This window comes from Calliphora vicina, chromosome 4, assembly GCF_958450345.1.
Source record: "Calliphora vicina chromosome 4, idCalVici1.1, whole genome shotgun sequence".
NCBI classification, from domain to species: Eukaryota; Metazoa; Arthropoda; class Insecta; order Diptera; family Calliphoridae; genus Calliphora; species Calliphora vicina.
Window position 1 is genome coordinate 1,245,755 of NC_088783.1, and position 22,123 is coordinate 1,267,877.

A 22,123-nucleotide genomic window follows, 5' to 3' on the forward strand; every position below is an offset into this window, starting at 1 on the left:
AAAGCTAAATTTCAGCATACTTATAATACTAATATAAAACAAGTAAGAGTATTATATTCATCTTTTATACACACCATCAATATGTAGTTTTGGTCTTCTATGGGGACTTGAATCAGTATTTATAAATGAATTAAATTTATGTTAATATCATTATATATAAATTATTTATTGACAATAAACTATTTTCTGATATAGAGGTTATATTATTATGGACTGGTCCCCACAAGAGTTGGTAGAAAGATTAATTTTCATATACAACTTGTTTATTCAATTTTATCACTATATTAATTATTATAAGACAATTATGAATATTTAAGTCATTTTCTGAAGGGAACCATGTATGGGGACTAGGGACAAATGTAGCCCGGTTTCCTCAATACTTTATATATATTTTAATTCAATCCATTAGTTTTTGCTTTGTTATATTTCTACTTAGTGTATTAACGAAATAAATAACGAAATAAATAACAGCTGGCTCTAGGTCAATAATTTTTAGAAATGGTGTTATAATATAACTGGAGAAAACTTCAATTTTAGTTGAGAACACCGTTAAGTTTTTTATCTTCATTAGGGCTAACATAATGTATAAACAATTTACATGTCCTGTTACTTTGAAATGTATACACTTGTGTCAAAGATCATTTAATGTTTTTCAATTTTTGCAGATCTATTTTCCTTTTAAGAAAATCACCTACAATGTCGGATTTACTACTTATATTGGTATGTACAATAGGCGAATAATTTTGATCGATATTAAATAAATATTGATACTTGTTATTTCAGAGTGTGTTGTGCAGTCTTTTACTTTCACCTTTGGTATCTGGTCATGGGCGTTTAATGGATCCACCTGCTCGCAATGCAATGTGGCGTTTTGGTTATCCGAATCCTGTAAATTATAATGATAACGAATTATTTTGTGGAGGTTATGCAGTGCAATGGGAAAAGAATCAAGGAAAATGTGGTGTTTGTGGTGATGCATTTCACTTGAGAACTCCGCGACCACATGAAGCTGGTGGAGAATATGCCAAAGGAATCATATCAAGATATTATACATCTGGCCAGGTAAGACTTATTTACATTCGTACTAATCCATATTGAATATGAGTAGTAGATAAAATACAATTCTATCTCTTTTTCTCGGAATTTTAAAACTATTACTAAAGGTATTTATAGACGGCAGTACTAAGTATTAACACTTTTCAAATTTAAAATATGTATTATTGAAATCATTCGGTATTTCAAGAAATCGTTTCGAAAGAACATTTATTGTTTACACGAAGTATTACAAATATTTTATTTCTTTGTTGATTGATGTTTTTCAGCAAACTTTATTTTTATTTTGTATTTTCTTGACATTTTTGTTTCCTTATTTGTCTTTATAAATACCCGATATACATATATGAAAATAAAAAGTTTTTAAATTGTTTTAAACAAATTTTGAATCAAAAAAATTATTCGAATTTTTTGAAAATCTAATACAAATTTTGTTTAGACGATGAAATTGTATTATGATACTTGAGTTTTTGACAAATATTAATACTCAGTATTGCCGTCTATAAATACCTTAATATCTGATACACTAACATAATCATATATTTGTTGAAATTACTAGCATTAATTAACCTTATGTTTAATCTAATAGATTTTCATATGTATGATTCGAAGACAATAGTGCAAATCTGCGTTGTTCTGAAGAACAACTAGATCTGTGCTGTTTTTAATGTTTTTACAAATTTCCGCTAAATTTCGTTTAGGAAATTGATGTTGAAGTTGAGTTGACTGCAAATCATTATGGTCGTTTTGAAATGTACTTATGTCCGAATAACAATCCTCGCAAAGAAGCAAATCAGGAGTGCTTCGATCGTTATCCTCTTTATATATCGGGTAGTCGAGAACATCGCTTCCTTATACCGCGTGATACCAAAAAGAAGGACATTTTCCGTTATCGAGTACGTCTGCCATCCTACATCACATGCACGCAATGTGTTTTACAATGGACTTATTATACCGCTAATATGTGGGGCACATGTTCCAACGGTACAGAAGCTGTAGGTTGTGGTAAAGCAGGTAAGCATCTTTATTTAGATAGTTACTTTATCTATACTTATTGCAAATTACAATTGACGTGAACAATAATTACTTTACTTAAAGAAACTTTCCGTAACTGTGCGGATATAGCAATAGTTTCCAATACCGGCGGTGGTCTCCCTCCTCTATTCGTCAACAATAGAAATCCATATTTATTGTACTATAGAGATTATAGAGCCCCAGAGGACAAAAATGTCTTCCCTTTAATTGTGAGGTAAGTGCACAGAGAGTATTATTTTGGACTCCTTAAATGTACATACTACTTATATATGTACATATTTGTAAATACTTTTTTAACCTTTATCGCGGTTGGCGTGGACCCTGTTTCTTTAATCTAGTACGAAACTGTAGATGGCGTTTTACGCCGAAACTACGCCTACCGTGATAAGGGTGATTATAAATAATCAATCAAATCATTTGCTTTTTTTGCTTTTTATAGAAATTCTTCAAGGCACTAATAAATGTACATACTTATACAAATATGCACTCATCATATTATGTAGTTACTTTTAAAATAAGATACATTTCGTTGAAAAAGCTTTGTATATTATAAAAATTGGCTAATATTAAGATTTAAAATGTAACAGGTGCTGATTCACACAAAAATACACTCACCGCCACCCACATATTTCTACATATACATAACTACTAAACGCACTGCTTTTCTAAATTTAACTTACACTGCACAATTACATATATTACACACTACAATTACATATCGACCCCTCTGCGCGAAATTATCGTACATATGTTATAAAAAACAAATTTTACAGGAGAGCATTATTTTACCAAATATACCCAATTTTAAATGGATACAATAACCGATGTAGTAATATAAATTTCACATACATACTTTTAAATTAACTTAGTAATATTTCCATAAATATAGCGAATATCGGTATAATATTTTACTATGTAAAAATGTAACATACGCAAAGGGGTCGATATTAGTATGTATGTACATTACAGCAGCTCTTGAAAAAAATTAGCTTTGGATGGGTCTTTTTTGTTCTTTTGAATGTTGTAAAATTGGGTAAACAATGACACTTTTTTTATTTATTTTTTCTATTTTTTTAATTTAATTGATATATGGGCATATCCTGGGGTCACGAACGAACGTTCGTACGCTTTTGCTGTCAAAAAAATATAGAAAACAAAACATTTCCTAGCTGTTTTGGCGATTCGATAGCATTTTGGTAGCCCTATGGATTTCATCGAGTTTAAGTTTTCATAATGATAGTTATAAACATGTGGTAACGAACGTCAATTTGGGCTGACAGTAGTAAAATGTAAAAATCTGCAAAATGGAACGGAATATTTAAAAGCGATTAATTTATTTTAAAAGTGTATTAATGTAGGTCTCTATCTGGTATTTACACAATAAAATATCTCTATCGGTTTTTGTTTAATTGGCTTAAGTACTGGTCGCGAACGTACGATTTTTCCATATGTTTTTTTGTTATTACCACCATGCATTTGCCCATTATCTTCAAATTTCCTTAACAAACAAGTAAGAAAGTAAACCACTATTTTCTACACTGAAATACGGGTAAAATATTAGAAAATTATTAGTTATTTAATACAACGAGTGTAACTTTGCTTTTTTCCATTCGAAATTAATAATAATATAAGATAAGATTTATTTCAAACGTTTAAAAAGTAGTATTTAAATAGCAATATTTTTGAAGAAATCAGAAAAGGTACAATGCCATAACTTTCAATCGATATCTGGCGGCTGTTAGTTTAAGCTGCTAAGAAGACCAAAATAAGACCCATCCAAAGCAAATCACTTTTCTAAGTGCAGGTCTTATGTACAAACATGCATACAAACACAAAAAACACATTAACAAAAGATATTAGTTAAAATAACAATCAAAAATATACATACATACATATGTATGTTTAACATAAATTAAATATTAAGTGTATTTGAGTGTAATTATTTCTTTATTACAAATAAGATTTGAAACGTTAATTTAAAAATGAACTAATACACATGTAAACATTAGACTGCTCCAAAAAAACTGACAGTAACTGAAAATTTTACAACTTTTGTATGGAAATTGTTATTAAAATCATTTTTTTATAATTTTTTTATTGTCATAAAGTTTGTCAGAACCACTTAACAATTTAACAATTTTTACAAATCTTTTATTTGATTGTTGATTGATATTTTTCTGATAACTTTATTTTTATTTTATATTTTCTTCACAGTTTTGTTTTCCTTATTTTATTTATAAATGCATACCCGACAGAGCTGTAAATGAATCATTAATTTTTGAATTAATTCGCGAATCATTCACACAAAAATATGAATTGTATGAAATTTGAATTAATTCAAATGAATTTGGTAAAAATGAATTGCAATTCGTTTCCAATTAATTTGAATTGAATTGATTTTGAATTAATTCAAAAGAATTAGCAATTCATTTCCAATTCATTTGAATTGAATTGATTTTGATTTAATTCAAATGAATTAGAAACAAGTAAGAGAGCTATATTCGGCTGTGCCGAATCTTATATACCCTTCACCAAATTATACTTAAAAATATTTTTTTTTTAATATTTTTATTTAAACAAAATCAAAATTTTTTTTTAATGTTTTAAAATTTTTTTTTTTTCTAAATTTTTTTTTTAAATTTCTTAAATTAATTTTTTTGGAAAAAGAATTTATGACAAAAAAAAATGTTTGATGAAAAAAAAATTCGGGTTAAAAAATATTTTTTTCCGATTTTGACCCATTGTATGTCCAACTTACTATGGTCGTTGCAAAGGTTTTTGAAATATCTATCATTGGATATCCATATTGTCTATATTAATGACTTAGTAATCCAGATATAGGTCAAAAATAGGTCAAAAATCGAGGTTGTCCTAGTTTTTTCCTTATATCTCATCCATTTGTGGACCGATTTTCTTGATTTTAAGCCGGAAGAATTTCGGAGATATTGATGTATGAATTGTGAATGTAAGTTATTTAGGTGCTTCGGAAAGTTGATTTCAACACACAGACGGACATGGCTATATCGATTCCGCATGAATTGCAACTCATTTTAACAAATTCATTTGAATTGGAAATGAATTGAAATTCATTTCTGCCTAATTGAATTGATTCAAATTTCATTCAATTCATTTTTTCAATTCAAAATTTAGCTAATTCATAATGAATAAAAATCAAAAAAGAATGATTCATTTACAGTTCTGATACCCGATACATATGAAAATAAAAAGTTTTTGAATTGTTTTAAACAAATTATGAATATCGACCGTAAATCAAAAAAATCATCTGTATGTTTTGGAAATCTGATACAAATTTTATTTAGACGGTGAAATTATATTATGATGCTTGAGTTTTTGAAAAATATTCAGTCTTATCATGTAAGGCGTAGTCGTTTTACGACAACGACAGTTTCGTATTAGATTAAAGAAATTATTCAAACTGTTTCATTAATTTAGTACGAAACTGTCGTTGTCGTAAAACGACTACGCCTTACATGATAAGGCTGATTAATACTCAGTATTGTCATCTATAAATACCTTTAGGAGGATCGAATTTTTATTTTACCTCACATTTTTTGGAGCAATCTATTATCAACTATTACACATACTCGTACATATCGCACTCGTTCAACAATACTGTATTAACTCAAAATTTGAAAATTTTCAGTAGAGGGAACAAACTGTTTGTGGTTACATTTTAAGAGAATTTGAAAATCCGAATACATCATAGTAAGCAAATTCCATTTGAAAATATATTTACATTGTTTTTGTTTAAATATTTTTGCAATTATTGCAAAGTAAATCTATTTTTTGAGTTAATACCATTTTTCTGAAACTTCTCGATATTTTTTTTTGTATTATTTTATCAACAAAACAGTATTAACTCAAAATACAACCAAATTTAAATAAAAGATTTGATTATTTTTAACTTGGATAAAGGCTCAATTCAAAATAATATTTTTTTTTATGAAAATATACGATGTATTTCTATTTAATTTTTTGTATTAACTCAAAATAATACATTTTTGTTGATACAAAGGTAGTCACTAATTATCACGAAAATGGTCTCAAATGTGGTTTTCGAGATGAATTTTTACAGTAGTTAGAGATAGATATTGATGTTGTTAGTTGATTTTTTGCAAAAAGTGAAATTTCAAAAATTTTGAGTTAATACAGTATTGATGAACGAGTGCGATATGTATTTACACTGTAAATTTTATGGCATATTTTAATTTTTATTATTTTGGATTGGTTTAAAAACTTATATCATAGAGAAATATACATATGTAGATCGAAACTCTCCCGTCAAAGACCTAACAGTTGTCAAAAACCTATGTGTTGATAATGTATTAGTAAAAAAAAAACTGTGTGAAAACATAAACAACACTATGTATGATTATTTTGAGTATTTTTTTATTGAGCTTTTTTCTAGCTTCCGCTCTATCTGTATTTCTCTATGGCTTAAATTTGTATTGTATATTAAGTAAAATTAATATTAAAAGTTATTTTAAATAAATACGAATTATTACTTTTGTATTAAACTAGATGTGAAGTGTTTTACTCAATAGTAGATATATTTATAATCGGTGTTGTATAGTTGTAATTAATTGATTAAACATAGCTTCTTATATTGTACGACTTGTACACTTATATGATTCTAAAACAAAAACTTATATTGTATTGTAAAATGTCTAAGCATACTGTAAAATCTGTGCCCTCAAAAAAACTTTTCTGTTCAAGAAGAAAAACAAGTTTACTGGAGTCTACAAAATATGAGCCAAAACATTCTCTAAAATTAAAAAAAAGGATATTAATTTGAATGTAAAGTTAATTAAAAAAAACAAAAATCTGTAAATTAAAAGGAAATTAATAGTACATTTGAGAAGTTTAATTTTGTTTTGGATTAGGCCGAATATTAGGATCGGTTCGGTTTCGGCCTAGAAAAATCCGCTTTCGGTTGGAAAATTCTGTGTTTAATCAAGGCACACACGTCTTCGCAAATTTTTAGCTTAATAATGATTTTATTGAAGAAAGAAAATCGCATTTGTAACCACAACACTTTAAATTTTATTGTTTTTTGTCTCTCCTGTAAAATTTAAAAAAAAGTGTTGATAGGCCCTTTTGCATTTTAGATAACGATATTACATACATAAACATAACGGTAATGGTATTTTGTAAAATTAATTTTATAATTTTTATCGAATTATATAAGTAAGCAAAACTATTTTTCAGAATTGATAGATAAATATGTGTGATTATTTTTAGTAATTTTTTTGTTTTAGTATTTAAATGTTGTCGAATCAAGTCTTTGACTCATTTATTAACACTAATAATTTAAACAAAATTTATAAAATTACAGTTAAATAAATATATCTAACAATGTATTTAACACAAAGAAAGATATTACTGAAGCTAAATTATTTATTATCATGCAGTCCGAAAAATTTAACTTCTGTAATTTCTTTTTTGGTCAATATAATATTGATCCATAATGAAGTTCAATCGTAGATAAATTAAAATAGTCATATTACATATTATTGGAATGATCTGTTTTTTAACACCTGACATCGGGATACGTTAGAGCCATTATGAATATTATGAATACCGACATTTGTACAATACCCACTAAAATTGTTTTGAACAATGCAGTTTTTGGATTATAGCAGCTACTGAATGGCATGGGGGTCAAACAACGTCGTATTCGTCGGCGTTGTTTGCCTCGAATGACAGGTTCCACAATAGTCGGTGTTCCAAATATTTGAATGATACCGTCGCCACCATCACAAAGGGATTGTTTGATTGACAGCTGGTTTTCTACGCACTGATCATCATTGCTGGTAGACAAATTATAGGGAATGTTCGAAAGCTTTAGAGTCTTATGGAATACATTGTTAAAAAATATTGGATCTTGTTCTAGTACATTAAAGGCAATTTTAGAATTTCTTGGCTTTACATGACGCAGTAATTCGCTTGGGGTTTCCTTAAGTTGTTTAAAACAAGTTCTTATCAATTGATCGCCTTCAGAATTACTTGGAATATAGAATGGACGGTTCGACTCGCGCTTTAGTTCAGCGATTGTTTTTTGAGCCATGTAAAATTCGTTTACTATTCCGATATGATGACTAATGCCAATTAGCTGTACAGTCACCTCTACATTGTATTCAGCAGTTAAAACATAAACTTCATGTTTTAGTTTATACATTACAGGAAGATTTTTATTTTCACCTATTAACAACGGTTTTGTGGTTGAGCTAATCGATCTATGTGACGCAGAATCGTCACGTCTGCTCCTATGACATGTTGTACTTCGTAGTGTTGCTTCTAACTTTTCACCCAGTGCTCTAAGAATTTCAATTTCTTTATCTAAAGATGGAACATTTTTAAATATAACATCGACTTCGAATTTTTGAGTTTCTTTATTGTGACCCGAGTAACTCACAATTTTATTTATGGGTTTGGTTGATTCGATTTCAAGGCTTTGTTGTAAACTGGCCGAAGGTTCTAAACTGTCTAAAGCTTTTTTAATAGCAAATTCGTGTTTTAAAACGTTTTGCAACTGTGTCTTCAAAATATCCTTAAAGAGTTTGGGATTTTTGTCCAAATTTCTATATCTACTATCGGATTTAACAACATCTTTTACGAGTTCAATATCCTCCATGGGCATTGCATTGTCCTTGTGTCGCAAAAATTCTCGAACATGGCGTAGTATTCGCATACTGCTCATAGACTCGTGCCCAGAGTTCATTAACGGAGCCAATTTATATTCTTCATTGGATTCTTCGGAAGACTCATTAACTTGAAGGTCATTGGAACATATATATTCTGTAGATGTATTCGATAATTTACGGAAAGCCGATTTGCCGCCTGATGAAGATTTGGATTCATCACTAAAACTGCGAGCAGTTAGTATGTCGTTGACGGGCATGATATGTAAAACATCTTCCTTTTTAATATCTGAGACAACAGTTGGCTTCTGTAAAGATAATCTTTTAGGTACGTTAGAACGCTTGTTAATAGAACTGGCTGTTGGTGATAATGGCTTTCGTAACAGTTGTACTGACGGATTAAATGGCTTCACAACGTTTGATTGAAAATGTTGTGAAGTTTTAGTGGTAAGACTAGGGCGTGATCTATTTACTCCCACAACATTCTCAGTGCTGGGTGCTTTTTTCACTTTACTCAAACGATCCCATACAGTCTCTTTTTTGTTGACCAAATGTTTATCTAAAAGTTGATGAGATATATACATATATGTACATATGACGATTTAAATTTAGAACATATTTTTTCATTGCAGAGTTCAAACCTGTGGTCAAGTATTTTATCTTTTTCCGTAACTCGAAATTTTCATTTTCTTTCTCGACTTTTATTGACTGGCGCGCTTTGGATTTGTTATACATGATGCTTTATTGTTGTTTTTTTTTTAATTCGCTTTTATAAATTTGAATGCAATATTTTAAGTTATGTATGCTTCTATAATTCGCATTTTTTCTAAATTTAGCTTTTTATTTTTATTAATAAAAATTCTATCAATTTGACAAAATTTATTTTTAAAACAATAGAAGGCGCAAAAAAACTTATGGATTGTTTACTTGGCTGTTGTACACAATCTTGTAGGTAAAGGTTAAGATATTTATTTTTTTCCGATTTACAGGGATCAAAAGTGTATTGCCTCAAATGCCTTCCGTACTCTACCTGGAATGGATCAGTGGTGTGAAACGAACTGCCTGCGTTATCCACCGAATTGTCCACAAACAGCATGTCATTGTCCGTAAGTATCAAATCAAATTTATAATATACATAATTAATTTTGGAATCAATCCAGTTTATGGGGAGCATCGGAAAAAAATAATAAAATAAGTTTCTTTCAATTTGTTCGGCTGCCTATAGTTCCACCAGACATAGAGACGAGACAATCCGATTTGTTAAACAAAAATACAACAAATCATAAATCTGATACAACAACAAAATACATTGACTAGCACGTATTTTTTTTTTTTTTGCAAGAGTTAGTTAACCTATGGTTCCTGAGTTATAGGCTATTGAAAGAAAAACTTAAATTGTTATTTTTTAAATGCCTTTCCAATACTATTAGAATAAGATACAAATTATGTAACTAAATCATTAAATGTCTGACTATTTGACCTACTATTTTAATCTTATAAAATTAAATATCCCAAATTATAAGTCGTATAACTCATAAACTATGGATCGACCAAGTTTTTTATACTTAATTACTAATAAATATTGCTCCAAATAGTTTTCTTTAGCGGAATTCCTAGTATTTTTCTTGTTTTATAGTATTTTTTTTACTAATTTTATTGATAAAAAATTCAAAAAGGGGGTAATAGCTTAGTATATACGAAAACCATTGCTAGAAGTATTTGAAGCATATTGATGATAATTATATCTGTGGCAGTTGTTGAGGTAGCAACAGAAGTAGTCAACAAATAAAATCGCCAGTGTTGGAAGTTTATAAAAAAAATCGTTTTTATTCGACACAGGCGTTAGCATAATAGAAAAATAGAAGGTAGTTTCATTCTCTCTTTATTTATTAAAATTCTACGTCTGACATGCATAAGGATTTTGACATTTTCGTTAAAATAGTAATGCCATATCAATTTCAAATTTTCCCTTTGGGAATACATAATTTTCATTCATTTGAAAATTATTAAAAAAAAATAGAAAAAATATTTACCCAACAACAACAACATTTTATGGATATATGTAAAACTTGCGAAGAAGATTTGCCAAAACAGCCAATGTTGTGCTCCGACCATTTAGTTAAAAGTAATATTTCAGTTAAAACAAAGCGTGTGAGATTGGATATGAATGCTGTCCCAATGAACACAAGGTAACTTCAAAATACTATTTATTATGTAAACATATTTTGGGATATATATCACCGATTATTACCGATCATAATCCATTAAGAGCTAGTTTCTTACTTGTCAGTTAAACTCAGCTTAACACGCTGTTATATTAATCCTGAAACATATTTTGCCGGAATTTAACCAATGATTGTGTTTCTCACTAGTGGATTAATTTTGTTAGCATTGCCATACTTTTCAGTCAAATCACATGTTTATTCTTCAAATTTTTTCATATAAATATGGCAATACTATACATTTTATAAGAAAAAGCAACCGCGTTACATAACTTTTTTTGTAAATTTTAACTTTCTAAAAGAAAAAGTGACATTAAAGTATATAAAATGTATATTAAAAATTATATTGATGTTAATAAAGCAAATAAAAACAAAGAGCTGCTGTGCTGAATTGTTTATTTTATTTTCCATCTGTTTGTGCTTTGGCATTTTATACTTAGGTTTAACTCACCAATGATGCTCAGTTAAACCTAGATTATATAGCATATAAACAATAAGTGAGAAACACAATTTTTAGTTTAATTTAGGTTTAAGCGAAGAATGTAGATTATCTCTATCCCAGAAACTAGCTCTAACTATGCACACTGGAGTAGAATCGAAATTATTTGAAAATAAATCTCGTATTTCTAAACGGCGTACCCAAGGAATATTCGAGTTTAAGATTTGAAAATGAACCCCACAAATACTTCAATGGCGGCGCTATGGGACCCAAAGTAGGGCACCTTCGACATGTAAATTTGTTAAACGCGTGCGATTTTTTTTCCATCCGATTTCAAAGACTTTTTATATTTTCTGAGAGTGCTCGGCTAGATCTTGAAACTACATTCTTCCGTGTGCTACTTGTCTCTTATAATTAAACCTCCATTTAAAAGATATAAAATATTTACATAGTAATAAAAAAAATGAAGAAAATGCATATGGGGCATTTCATGTCAAGTGAACCAACTTTTGAAATCGATGTCTTCCGATCGGGATGAAATTTGCACCAAGGTTAGCTCTATTGGATAGTAACTCAGACACAATTTTTCAACAACATCGGTCGAGAACTCTCTGAGTTATAGGGGGTAAAATTTTGACAATTTGGTCAAACAGGGGTTTTTTCTTATCCATGTAACTTATTACCTATTGTTCTTAGCAAAATGTGTCCCAAATAGTATAGATAGCTATTTCTTCGATCTTTCGAAAAAAAATATTTAAAAAAAAAAATAAAAAATTTTTAATATTTTTTTTCCGAAATCAAAAACTTTTTTGACTTTTTTTTAAAATACGGACTTTTTTTTTTTTTTTTTTTTCTTAAAATAAAGTTTAGATATTTTCCTTGAACACCTACTTGGTCGCTTAGTGGGATGCGAGTGGGATATCTATCAAAATAAATATTTTGTAACTCAAAACATCAAATTTTTGACTTTTTTTGCAAAATCAAAAACTTTGTTGACTTTTTTTTTTCAAAATGGACCCTTTTTTAATCTTTTTTTTTAGGTCAAACAAAAGCTTAGATATTATCCTTGAAGACCCTTTTGGTCGCTTAGTGGGATGCGAGTGGGATATCTATCAAAATAAATATTTTTTAACTCAAGACTTACAATTTTTGACTTTTTTTTTTGCAAATACGATTTTTTTTCCAAATGGGCCCTTTTTTTAAAATTTTTTTTGTAGTCAAAAGAAAGCTTAGGTCCATTCCTTTAAGATATTTTTAGTCCCTTAGTGGGATGCGAGTGGGATATCTATCAAAATAAATATTTTGTAACGCAAGACATAAAATTTTTTAATTTTTTTTTGCAAAATCAAAATTTTTTTCCAATATGGGCCCTTTTTTAATTTTTTTTTTTTGCTCAAAAGAAAGCCTAGGTCCATTCCTTTAAGATATTTTTAGTCCCTTAGTGGGATGCGAGTGGGATATCTATCAAAATAAATGTTTTAACACAAAAATTTTATGTCTTGAGTTACAAAACATTTATTTTGATATATATCCCACTCGCATCCCACTAAGCGATCAAAACCATCTTAAAGGAATAGGCCTAAGCTTTCTTTATAGCAAAAAAAAAAATTACAAAAAGGGCCCATTTTAAAAAAAAGTCAAAAAAGTTTTTGATTTTGCCAAAAAATCAAAAATTGTATATCTTGAGTTACAAAATATTTATTTTGATAGATATCCCACTCGTATCCCACTAAGGGACCTAAAATATCTTAAAGGAATGGACCTAAGCTTTCTTTTGACTAAAAAAAAATTTTTAAAAAAGGGCCCATTTTGAAAAAAAAATTCGAATTTGCAAAAAAAAAGTCAATAATTGAATGTCTTGAGTTACAACATTTTTATTTTAATAGATATCCTACTCACATCTTCCTAAGTGACAAAATAGGTCTTAAAGGAAAAGACCTAAGCTTTCTTTTGAGCAAAAAAAAATTTTTAAAAAAAAGTCCCATTTTGGAAAAAAATTTCGATTTTGCAAAAAAAAATTAAAAAATTGTTACAAAATATTTATTTTGATAGATATCCCACTCGCATCCCACTAAGCGACCAAAAGGGTCTTCAAGGATAATATCTAAGCTTTTGTTTGACCTAAAAAAAAAGATTAAAAAAGGGTCCATTCTGAAAAAAAAAGTCAACAATGTTTTTGATTTTGCAAAAAAAGTCAAAAATTTGATGTTTTGAGTTACAAAATATTTATTTTGATAGATATCCCACTCGCATCCCACTAAGCGACCAAGTAGGTGTTCAAGGAAAATATCTAAACTTTATTTTAAGAAAAAAAAAAAAAAAAAAAAGGACGTATTTTAAAAAAAAGTCAAAAAAGTTTTTGATTTCGGAAAAAAAATATTAAAAATTTTTTATTTTTTTTTTTAAATATTTTTTTTCGAAAGATCGAAGAAATAGCTATCTATACTATTTGGGACACATTTTGCTAAGAACAATAGGTAATAAGTTACATGGATAAGAAAAAATCCCTGTTTGACCAAATTGTCAAAATTTTACCCCCTATAACTCAGAGAGTTCTCGACCGATGTTGTTGAATTGTGTCTGAGTTACTATCCAATAGAGCTAACCTTGGTGCAAATTTCATCCCGATCGGAAGACATCGATTTCAAAAGTTGGTTCACTTGACAATGCCCCATATATATAAAAATAGTCAACGTGTTTTAATAAGTAATCGAACGTTATGCTGGGTATACACGATACTATTTTTCGTACTAATCGTAGTATGAGTTGAAGTACGATTTTGTGATAGACGTTACTACAAATCGTACTATTTCCTTTGAAAAAAATGACAAGTAATAAAAATATCACAAAAATCAAAAATTTTTGATTTTCATACTTCGTTAGTACGACAACATGATACACGTTACTAATTTCATACTTATACGATTTATCGTACGACTTATCGTAACGTGTATACCTAGCATTAGGAATTGAATCAATAACTCCCAACACAACATAATACATTTTTATTTAAATAATAAATTAAATTACACATTTTTTGTAAAAAAATTCTCGAAAATCATAATCATTTTTTGGAGTGTGGCAACGCTTTTTATAATGCTCGCAAAAAAAGGAAACTTCAAAAAACCTTATTTTAAAAAAAAAATTTTGATTGAAACTACCTTCTATATTTTTATCATGCTAATGATTATGCTACTTAAAAAGTTTTTTTTATTTTTGAAGGTAGCCATTAGGGTATTCAATCGATTAACCGTTAATCGGTTAACCGATTAATTTTGGACGGTTAACTGTTCGAATAATTTAAAATTTCCAATTTTCAAATAACAAATAAACCGATTAATTTGTGTCGATTAACCGAAATCCCTTTTCTTGCACTTTAATATATTTTTTGGTGTTTATTTTTCCGTTGCAATTCAAATTCAAATTTCAAAATAAAATTAGATATTTTTTGGTGAGTATTTACATGTATAGACGAAATGAGTCTTTTATCGGAACTAAAGGAAATTATTAAAAGTATTCAAAATCTAAAACAATCCAAAAAGGAATTAGTTATACCATACTAAGGATTTCATATGCTTAGAAAAATAAAAAAAAAAAAACTGAGATATTGTATATTCTTTGTCATGCTTTGGATTTCTCCAACATATACAATCAGCAAGAGTTTTTTCAAGAAAAGTTTTATTAAATCTAAAGAAAAAAATCGTTTAAAAGGAAAACATTTAAATTATATTCTTTTTTAATAAAAAACTCGCATATCGCTCATTTGCTGCAACAACGTCATAATTCAAAAAAAGGCGTTTCGAGAAAAACGTCTTTGAATGTTTTATAACATTTTACTATTTCTTAAATAAATTTTCAACAAATCATGCGATTTCAGCAATATAAATAGTTGATGTTAATATCTTGCTAATCTGTATTTAACCCAAATTTTTACTTGTCAAATATACGAGAAAACATGAATTTTATTTATGATGTTTACTACAAAAAAAAAAACTCTCACACAAAAAATAATTGACTTTTATGAAAACTGATAAAACTACATACAGTTTGTCAAAAATATCTTTGCACAGTAAACTAATTTTTAAAATTTTTTCACACATTCCGTTATTGGACCTCTTACGACTATCTGACTCCACCAACACATTTAAAATTGACAAACGCGTTACAGCACCAACAACAAAATTATATGTTTTTTCAATATGAATGGTGTCAAAAAAATCTTGCATACTGAGTGAAGAAAACAAAAAATTGGTTAAATATACTCGAATTTTGTGCAAATAGGCCTTTTTATGAATGTTATCGCATTTGAAAGAGGTTGCATAGCGTTTAGTTAAAAAATATTTTTTTTAAGTTCTACAAGTGACTTTATATTTAAATAAAAATAATGGCAGGAATTCGCATTTCGAAAAAGATAATACTTTTTGTATTTTAATTATTATAAAGGAAAATCTGAAACACTCCGAAATGTGCTACTAAAACACAAATATTCCTCAGGAATGGCTAGGAAAAAACCCCTGCTCTAAATCAAAAATATTGAGAAACGATTAAGATTTTCTATAGAGCACATTTCACTCCCTCCAGAGTGCTGGGGCGACTAAATTTTTTCTGATGAGACAAAAATAATGTTGTACTGTCATGATGGAATCCAAAAAGTTTGGCGAAAATCTCTGACAGCTCTAGAAAACAAAAATTTAATTCCTACAGTTAAGTTTGGAAATCTTTCAGTTATGCTATCGGGTTGTATATCCAGTAAGGGAGTAGGGGTAATCAGGATTTTGGATAAAATATTGACGAAATAAGTTTATCTTGATGTTTTAAAAACCGATTTAACCGCTATCATTCTGAAATTCGGTTTTGTTGACCCGGTAAATTCAAACAAGTTTTAATACAAATATTACCAAGACAATGATCCCAAACATAACTCTTATTTATTTGGTCATGGTTACTATATAACTGCACAAAAGTTATTGATACCCCTGCCCGAAGTCCTGATATTAAACCATATTTAAAGAAGAGTGGGACAAAATACCCTTGGAATATGATATCCCTAAGCTAATTAACTCCGTAATTGATGCTCAATCCCTAAATGGGCAGCCGTAATTGATGCTCAACTTGGACACACAATATATTAGCAGCTAAAACCCTGGAAATGTATCACAAACTTAATATTTTATCGAATGTGCAAACATTTATTTGACAGTATAAAAATGGATTTGTTTGTCCCTTTTTATTATAAATATGAATGGTTTTATTGAAATTGATTTTTTTTTGTTATCTATTATATTAATAAACATATGTTTATAAAAAGTGTGTTGAAAATAATAAAGAAGTTGATTATTTACATATATTAGTAATCAATGTTTTCTTTGAAATTTTGTTATTTTTTCTCTATGTGCAAAGAATTTTTTGACAAACTGTATATCGTCACCTAAAATGCAAAACAAATTCGAAATTGATTTTATTATTGATTACGATTCACTACATCATATTACATATGTATGTGTACAAAATTTTAAACTTTTACTATCAAAAATAACCAAGTTATAACCAAAATTGAAACTAAAGTATCATCAAGTACCTATATGATTTTCTTGAAGAAAATAACGTATATGCTTTGAGTAATTAATTAATAAATAGTTTTTACCTTATTTTAGGTAGCATTATAATTTTTTTTAATAATTTTGTTGCAATTGAATATTTTTTGCAGTCTTAATGAAAATTGAATGAAGAAACTTTTTTAGTTAAAAAAAGTAGTCGTTAGTAATTAAAATAAAAAAACATAATAAAATTTAAAAAGCATATATAAATTGCTTTTATTTAAAATAAAAAAAAATATTTTTATTTAAGTTTTTATTTTTTCATAAAAATTTATATTGATACGTTTTTTTGTTTCAGAAAATAACAATTCAAAAAAACGTAAGCCACATATCTTAAAGTGTGCTTTGAAAAAATTATTTTTTTTTCAGAAAATATATTTCTAGAGTCACAGGATGTACATCATGCTACAGTCATTGTAATTCAAATTTGAAAATTTTGTTGCAATATCTCAAGTAGTTTTCAACTTATGAAAAGTGATGCTACGTTATTTTGCATTTTGGTGACGATATGAATACCACGGATTTTGAGTTTCGACGTTGTTGCAGCAAATGAGCGATTTGTATACAAAAATGATCTAAATATATAATGTGTGTGAAGATAAATTTAAATTTATTTAGCACAGACCTAAACCACATATTTTAGCTCAGCCCATTTTGCAGTTAACAGAGCACTGTTAATCACTTAACAGTGATAATACTTGAATTATAATAAACAAATTTATACCTACATAATCTGAAATAATTTCAGAATAAGAAAAAAATGGAAAAAATTAAAAAAAAACTATCCATCTGAAATAATGGATGGATATTTGAACCCATCGTAATATCAGGATTCCAATAAATTTGACTTTTTTGAAAAAATAAATCTGGAGAGGATTTTTGGCCATTATGGAAATTAGGAAAAGGGCTCGGATATGACACTATATAGAAACGGTAGTCCTAGGGTCACTGAATGGAACTGTGGTAGTGGGATATCTGAAATAATTTTGGGATTCCAATAAATTTAAGTTTTGTGAAAAAATAAATCTGGAGAGGATTTTTGGCCATTATGGAAATTAGGAAAAGGGCTCGGATATGACACTATATAGAAATGGTAGTCCTAGAGTCACTGAATGGAACTGTGGTAGTGGGATATCTGAAATAATTTTGGGATTCCAATAAATTTGACTTTTTTGAAAAAATAAATCTGGAGAGGATTTTTGGCCATTATGGAAATTAGGAAAAGGGCACGGATATGACACTATATAGAAATGGTAGTCCTAGGGTCACTGAATGGAACTGTGGTAGTGGGATATCTGAAATAATTTTGGGATTCCAATAAATTTGACTTTTTTGAAAAAATAAATCTGGAGAGGATTTTTGGCCATTATGGAAATTAGGAAAAGGGCTCGGATATGACACTATATAGAAATGGTAGTCCTAGGGTCACTGAATGGAACTGTGGTAGTGGGATATCTGAAATAATTTTGGGATTCCAATAAATTTGACTTTTTTGAAAAAATAAATCTGGAGAGGATTTTTGGCCATTATGGAAATTAGGAAAAGGGCTCGGATATGACACTATATAGAAATGGTAGTCCTAGGGTCACTGAATGGAACTGTGGTAGTGGGATATCTGAAATAATTTTGGGATTCCAATAAATTTAAGTTTTGTGAAAAAATAAATCTGGAGAGGATTTTTGGCCATTATGAAAATTAGGAAAAGGGCTCGGATATGACACTATATAGAAATGATAGTCCTAGGGTCACTGAATGGAGCTGTGGTAGTGGGATATCTGAAATAATTTTGGGATTCCAATAAATTTGACTTTTTTGAAAAAATAAATCTGGAGAGGATTTTTGGCCATTATGGAAATTAGGAAAAGGGCTCGGATATGACACTATATAGAAATGGTAGTCCTAGGGTCACTGAATGGAACTGTGGTAGTGGGATATCTGAAATAATTTTGGGATTCCAATAAATTTGACTTTTTTGAAAAAATAAATCTGGAGAGGATTTTTGGCCATTATGGAAATTAGGAAAAGGGCACGGATATGACACTATATAGAAATGGTAGTCCTAGGGTCACTGAATGGAACTGTGGTAGTGGGATATCTGAAATAATTTTGGGATTCCAATAAATTTGACTTTTTTGAAAAAATAAATCTGGAGAGGATTTTTGGCCATTATGGAAATTAGGAAAAGGGCTCGGATATGACACTATATAGAAATGGTAGTCCTAGGGTCACTGAATGGAACTGTGGTAGTGGGATATCTGAAATAATTTTGGGATTCCAATAAATTTAAGTTTTGTGAAAAAATAAATCTGGAGAGGATTTTTGGCCATTATGAAAATTAGGAAAAGGGCTCGGATATGACACTATATAGAAATGATAGTCCTAGGGTCACTGAATGGAGCTGTGGTAGTGGGATATCTGAAATAATTTTGGGATTCCAATAAATTTGACTTTTTTGAAAAAATAAATCTGGAGAGGATTTTTGGCCATTATGGAAATTAGGAAAAGGGCTCGGATATGACACTATATAGAAATGGTAGTCCTAGGGTCACTGAATGGAACTGTGGTAGTGGGATATCTGAAATAATTTTGGGATTCCAATAAATTTGACTTTTTTGAAAAAATAAATCTGGAGAGGATTTTTGGCCATTATGGAAATTAGGAAAAGGGCTCGGATATGACACTATATAGAAATGGTAGTCCTAGGGTCACTGAATGGAACTGTGGTAGTGGGATATCTGAAATAATTTTGGGATTCCAATAAATTTAAGTTTTGTGAAAAAATAAATCTGGAGAGGATTTTTGGCCATTATGAAAATTAGGAAAAGGGCTCGGATATGACACTATATAGAAATGATAGTCCTAGGGTCACTGAATGGAGCTGTGGTAGTGGGATATCTGAAATAATTTTGGGATTCCAATAAATTTGACTTTTTTGAAAAAATAAATCTGGAGAGGATTTTTGGCCATTATGGAAATTAGGAAAAGGGCTCGGATATGACACTATATAGAAATGGTAGTCCTAGGGTCACTGAATGGAACTGTGGTAGTGGGATATCTGAAATAATTTTGGGATTCCAATAAATTTGACTTTTTTGAAAAAATAAATCTGGAGAGGATTTTTGGCCATTATGGAAATTAGGAAAAGGGCTCGGATATGACACTATATAGAAATGGTAGTCCTAGGGTCACTGAATGGAACTGTGGTAGTGGGATATCTGAAATAATTTTGGGATTCCAATAAATTTAAGTTTTGTGAAAAAATAAATCTGGAGAGGATTTTTGGCCATTATGAAAATTAGGAAAAGGGCTCGGATATGACACTATATAGAAATGATAGTCCTAGGGTCACTGAATGGAGCTGTGGTAGTGGGATATCTGAAATAATTTTGGGATTCCAATAAATTTGACTTTTTTGAAAAAATAAATCTGGAGAGGATTTTTGGCCATTATGGAAATTAGGAAAAGGGCTCGGATATGACACTATATAGAAACGGTAGTCCTAGGGTCACTGAATGGAACTGTGGTAGTGGGATATCTGAAATAATTTTGGGATTCCAATAAATTTAAGTTTTGTGAAAAAATAAATCTGGAGAGGATTTTTGGCCATTATGGAAATTAGGAAAAGGGCTCGGATATGACACTATATAGAAATGGTAGTCCTAGGGTCACTGAATGGAACTGTGGTAGTGGGATATCTGAAATAATTTTGGGATTCCAATAAATTTGACTTTTTTGAAAAAATAAATCTGGAGAGGATTTTTGGCCATTATGGAAATTAGGAAAAGGGCTCGGATATGACACTATATAGAAACGGTAGTCCTAGGGTCACTGAATGGAACTGTGGTAGTGGGATATCTGAAATAATTTTGGGATTCCAATAAATTTAAGTTTTGTGAAAAAATAAATCTGGAGAGGATTTTTGGCCATTATGGAAATTAGGAAAAGGGCTCGGATATGACACTATATAGAAATGGTAGTCCTAGGGTCACTGAATGGAACTGTGGTAGTGGGATATCTGAAATAATTTTGGGATTTCTATATAGTGTCATATCCGAGCCTTTTTCCTAATTTCCATAATGGCCAAAAATCCTCTCCAGATTTATTTTTTCAAAAAAGTCAAATTTATTGGAATCCCAAAATTATTTCAGATATCCCACTACCACAGTTCCATTCAGTGACCCTAGGACTACCATTTCTATATAGTGTCATATCCGAGCCCTTTTCCTAATTTCCATAATGGCCAATAATCCTCTCCAGATTTATTTTTTCAAAAAAGTCAAATTTATTGGAATCCCAAAATTATTTCAGATATCCCACTACCACAGTTCCATTCAGTGACCCTAGGACTACCATTTCTATATAGTGTCATATCCGAGCCCTTTTCCTAATTTCCATAATGGCCAAAAATCCTCTCCAGATTTATTTTTTCAAAAAAGTCAAATTTATTGGAATCCTGATATTACGATGGGTTCAAATATCCATCCATTATTTCAGATGGATAGTTTTTTTTTAATTTTTTCCATTTTTTTCTTATTCTGAAATTATTTCAGATTATGTAGGTATAAATTTGTTTATTATAATTCAAGTATTATCACTGTTAAGTGATTAACAGTGCTCTGTTAACTGCAAAATGGGCTGAGCTAAAATATGTGGTTTGGGTCTGTGCTAAATAAATTTAAATTTATCTTCACACACATAAATATATATGACCCAAAAATTTTAAAAATATGAATATAGACATATAGTCTAGTTTTTCTTCTAATTTCCAATTTTGTAGGTTCAGGAGTGTAGCCTATAATCTAGAGTTTAGTTTTATATTGCTATATAAATTTTTAAACATTTTACATATTTTTTTTACAGAAATGAATGTGTTGCCATTGGTGAGCTAGAAGGAAAAGAAGGAGCTGATACATATTGTATGGATGCATGCCTTAATTATGGATCGGAATGCCCAATTGATAAATGTCGTTGCTTTTAAATCTACTAGAAAACATGTACTTTTTATAAAATTTTTTAAAACAAATTAACAGTATCTATAAATACATAACAAATTACAGCTGTGCTTGGAACTCTGTGCCCGCTAAAATTAAATAAATGAATTAAAGAAAATAACCC

General features: G+C 29.3%; 2 protein-coding genes across 2 annotated transcripts; one reads left to right on the plus strand and one right to left on the minus strand.

Annotated features, from left to right (window-relative positions):
• The first annotated feature begins 582 nt into the window (after window positions 1-582).
• Window positions 583-22,120, plus strand: LOC135958212 (uncharacterized). Its single transcript, XM_065509095.1, has 6 exons — window positions 583-720; window positions 784-1,062; window positions 1,755-2,067; window positions 2,152-2,302; window positions 9,740-9,856; window positions 21,869-22,120. The coding sequence occupies exons 1-6, from the start codon at window positions 646-648 to the stop codon at window positions 21,984-21,986; spliced, it is 1,053 nt and encodes a 350-aa protein (XP_065365167.1). The 5' UTR covers window positions 583-645; the 3' UTR covers window positions 21,987-22,120.
• On the minus strand, window positions 7,520-9,575 carry LOC135957894 (uncharacterized). The gene is made up of 2 exons (XM_065508727.1): window positions 9,392-9,575; window positions 7,520-9,309 (listed from the first exon to the last, which is right to left on the minus strand). Exons 1-2 carry the CDS (start codon window positions 9,483-9,485, stop codon window positions 7,640-7,642), a joined length of 1,764 nt encoding a protein of 587 aa, XP_065364799.1. The 5' UTR covers window positions 9,486-9,575; the 3' UTR covers window positions 7,520-7,639.
• Window positions 22,121-22,123: the final 3 nt, after the last annotated feature.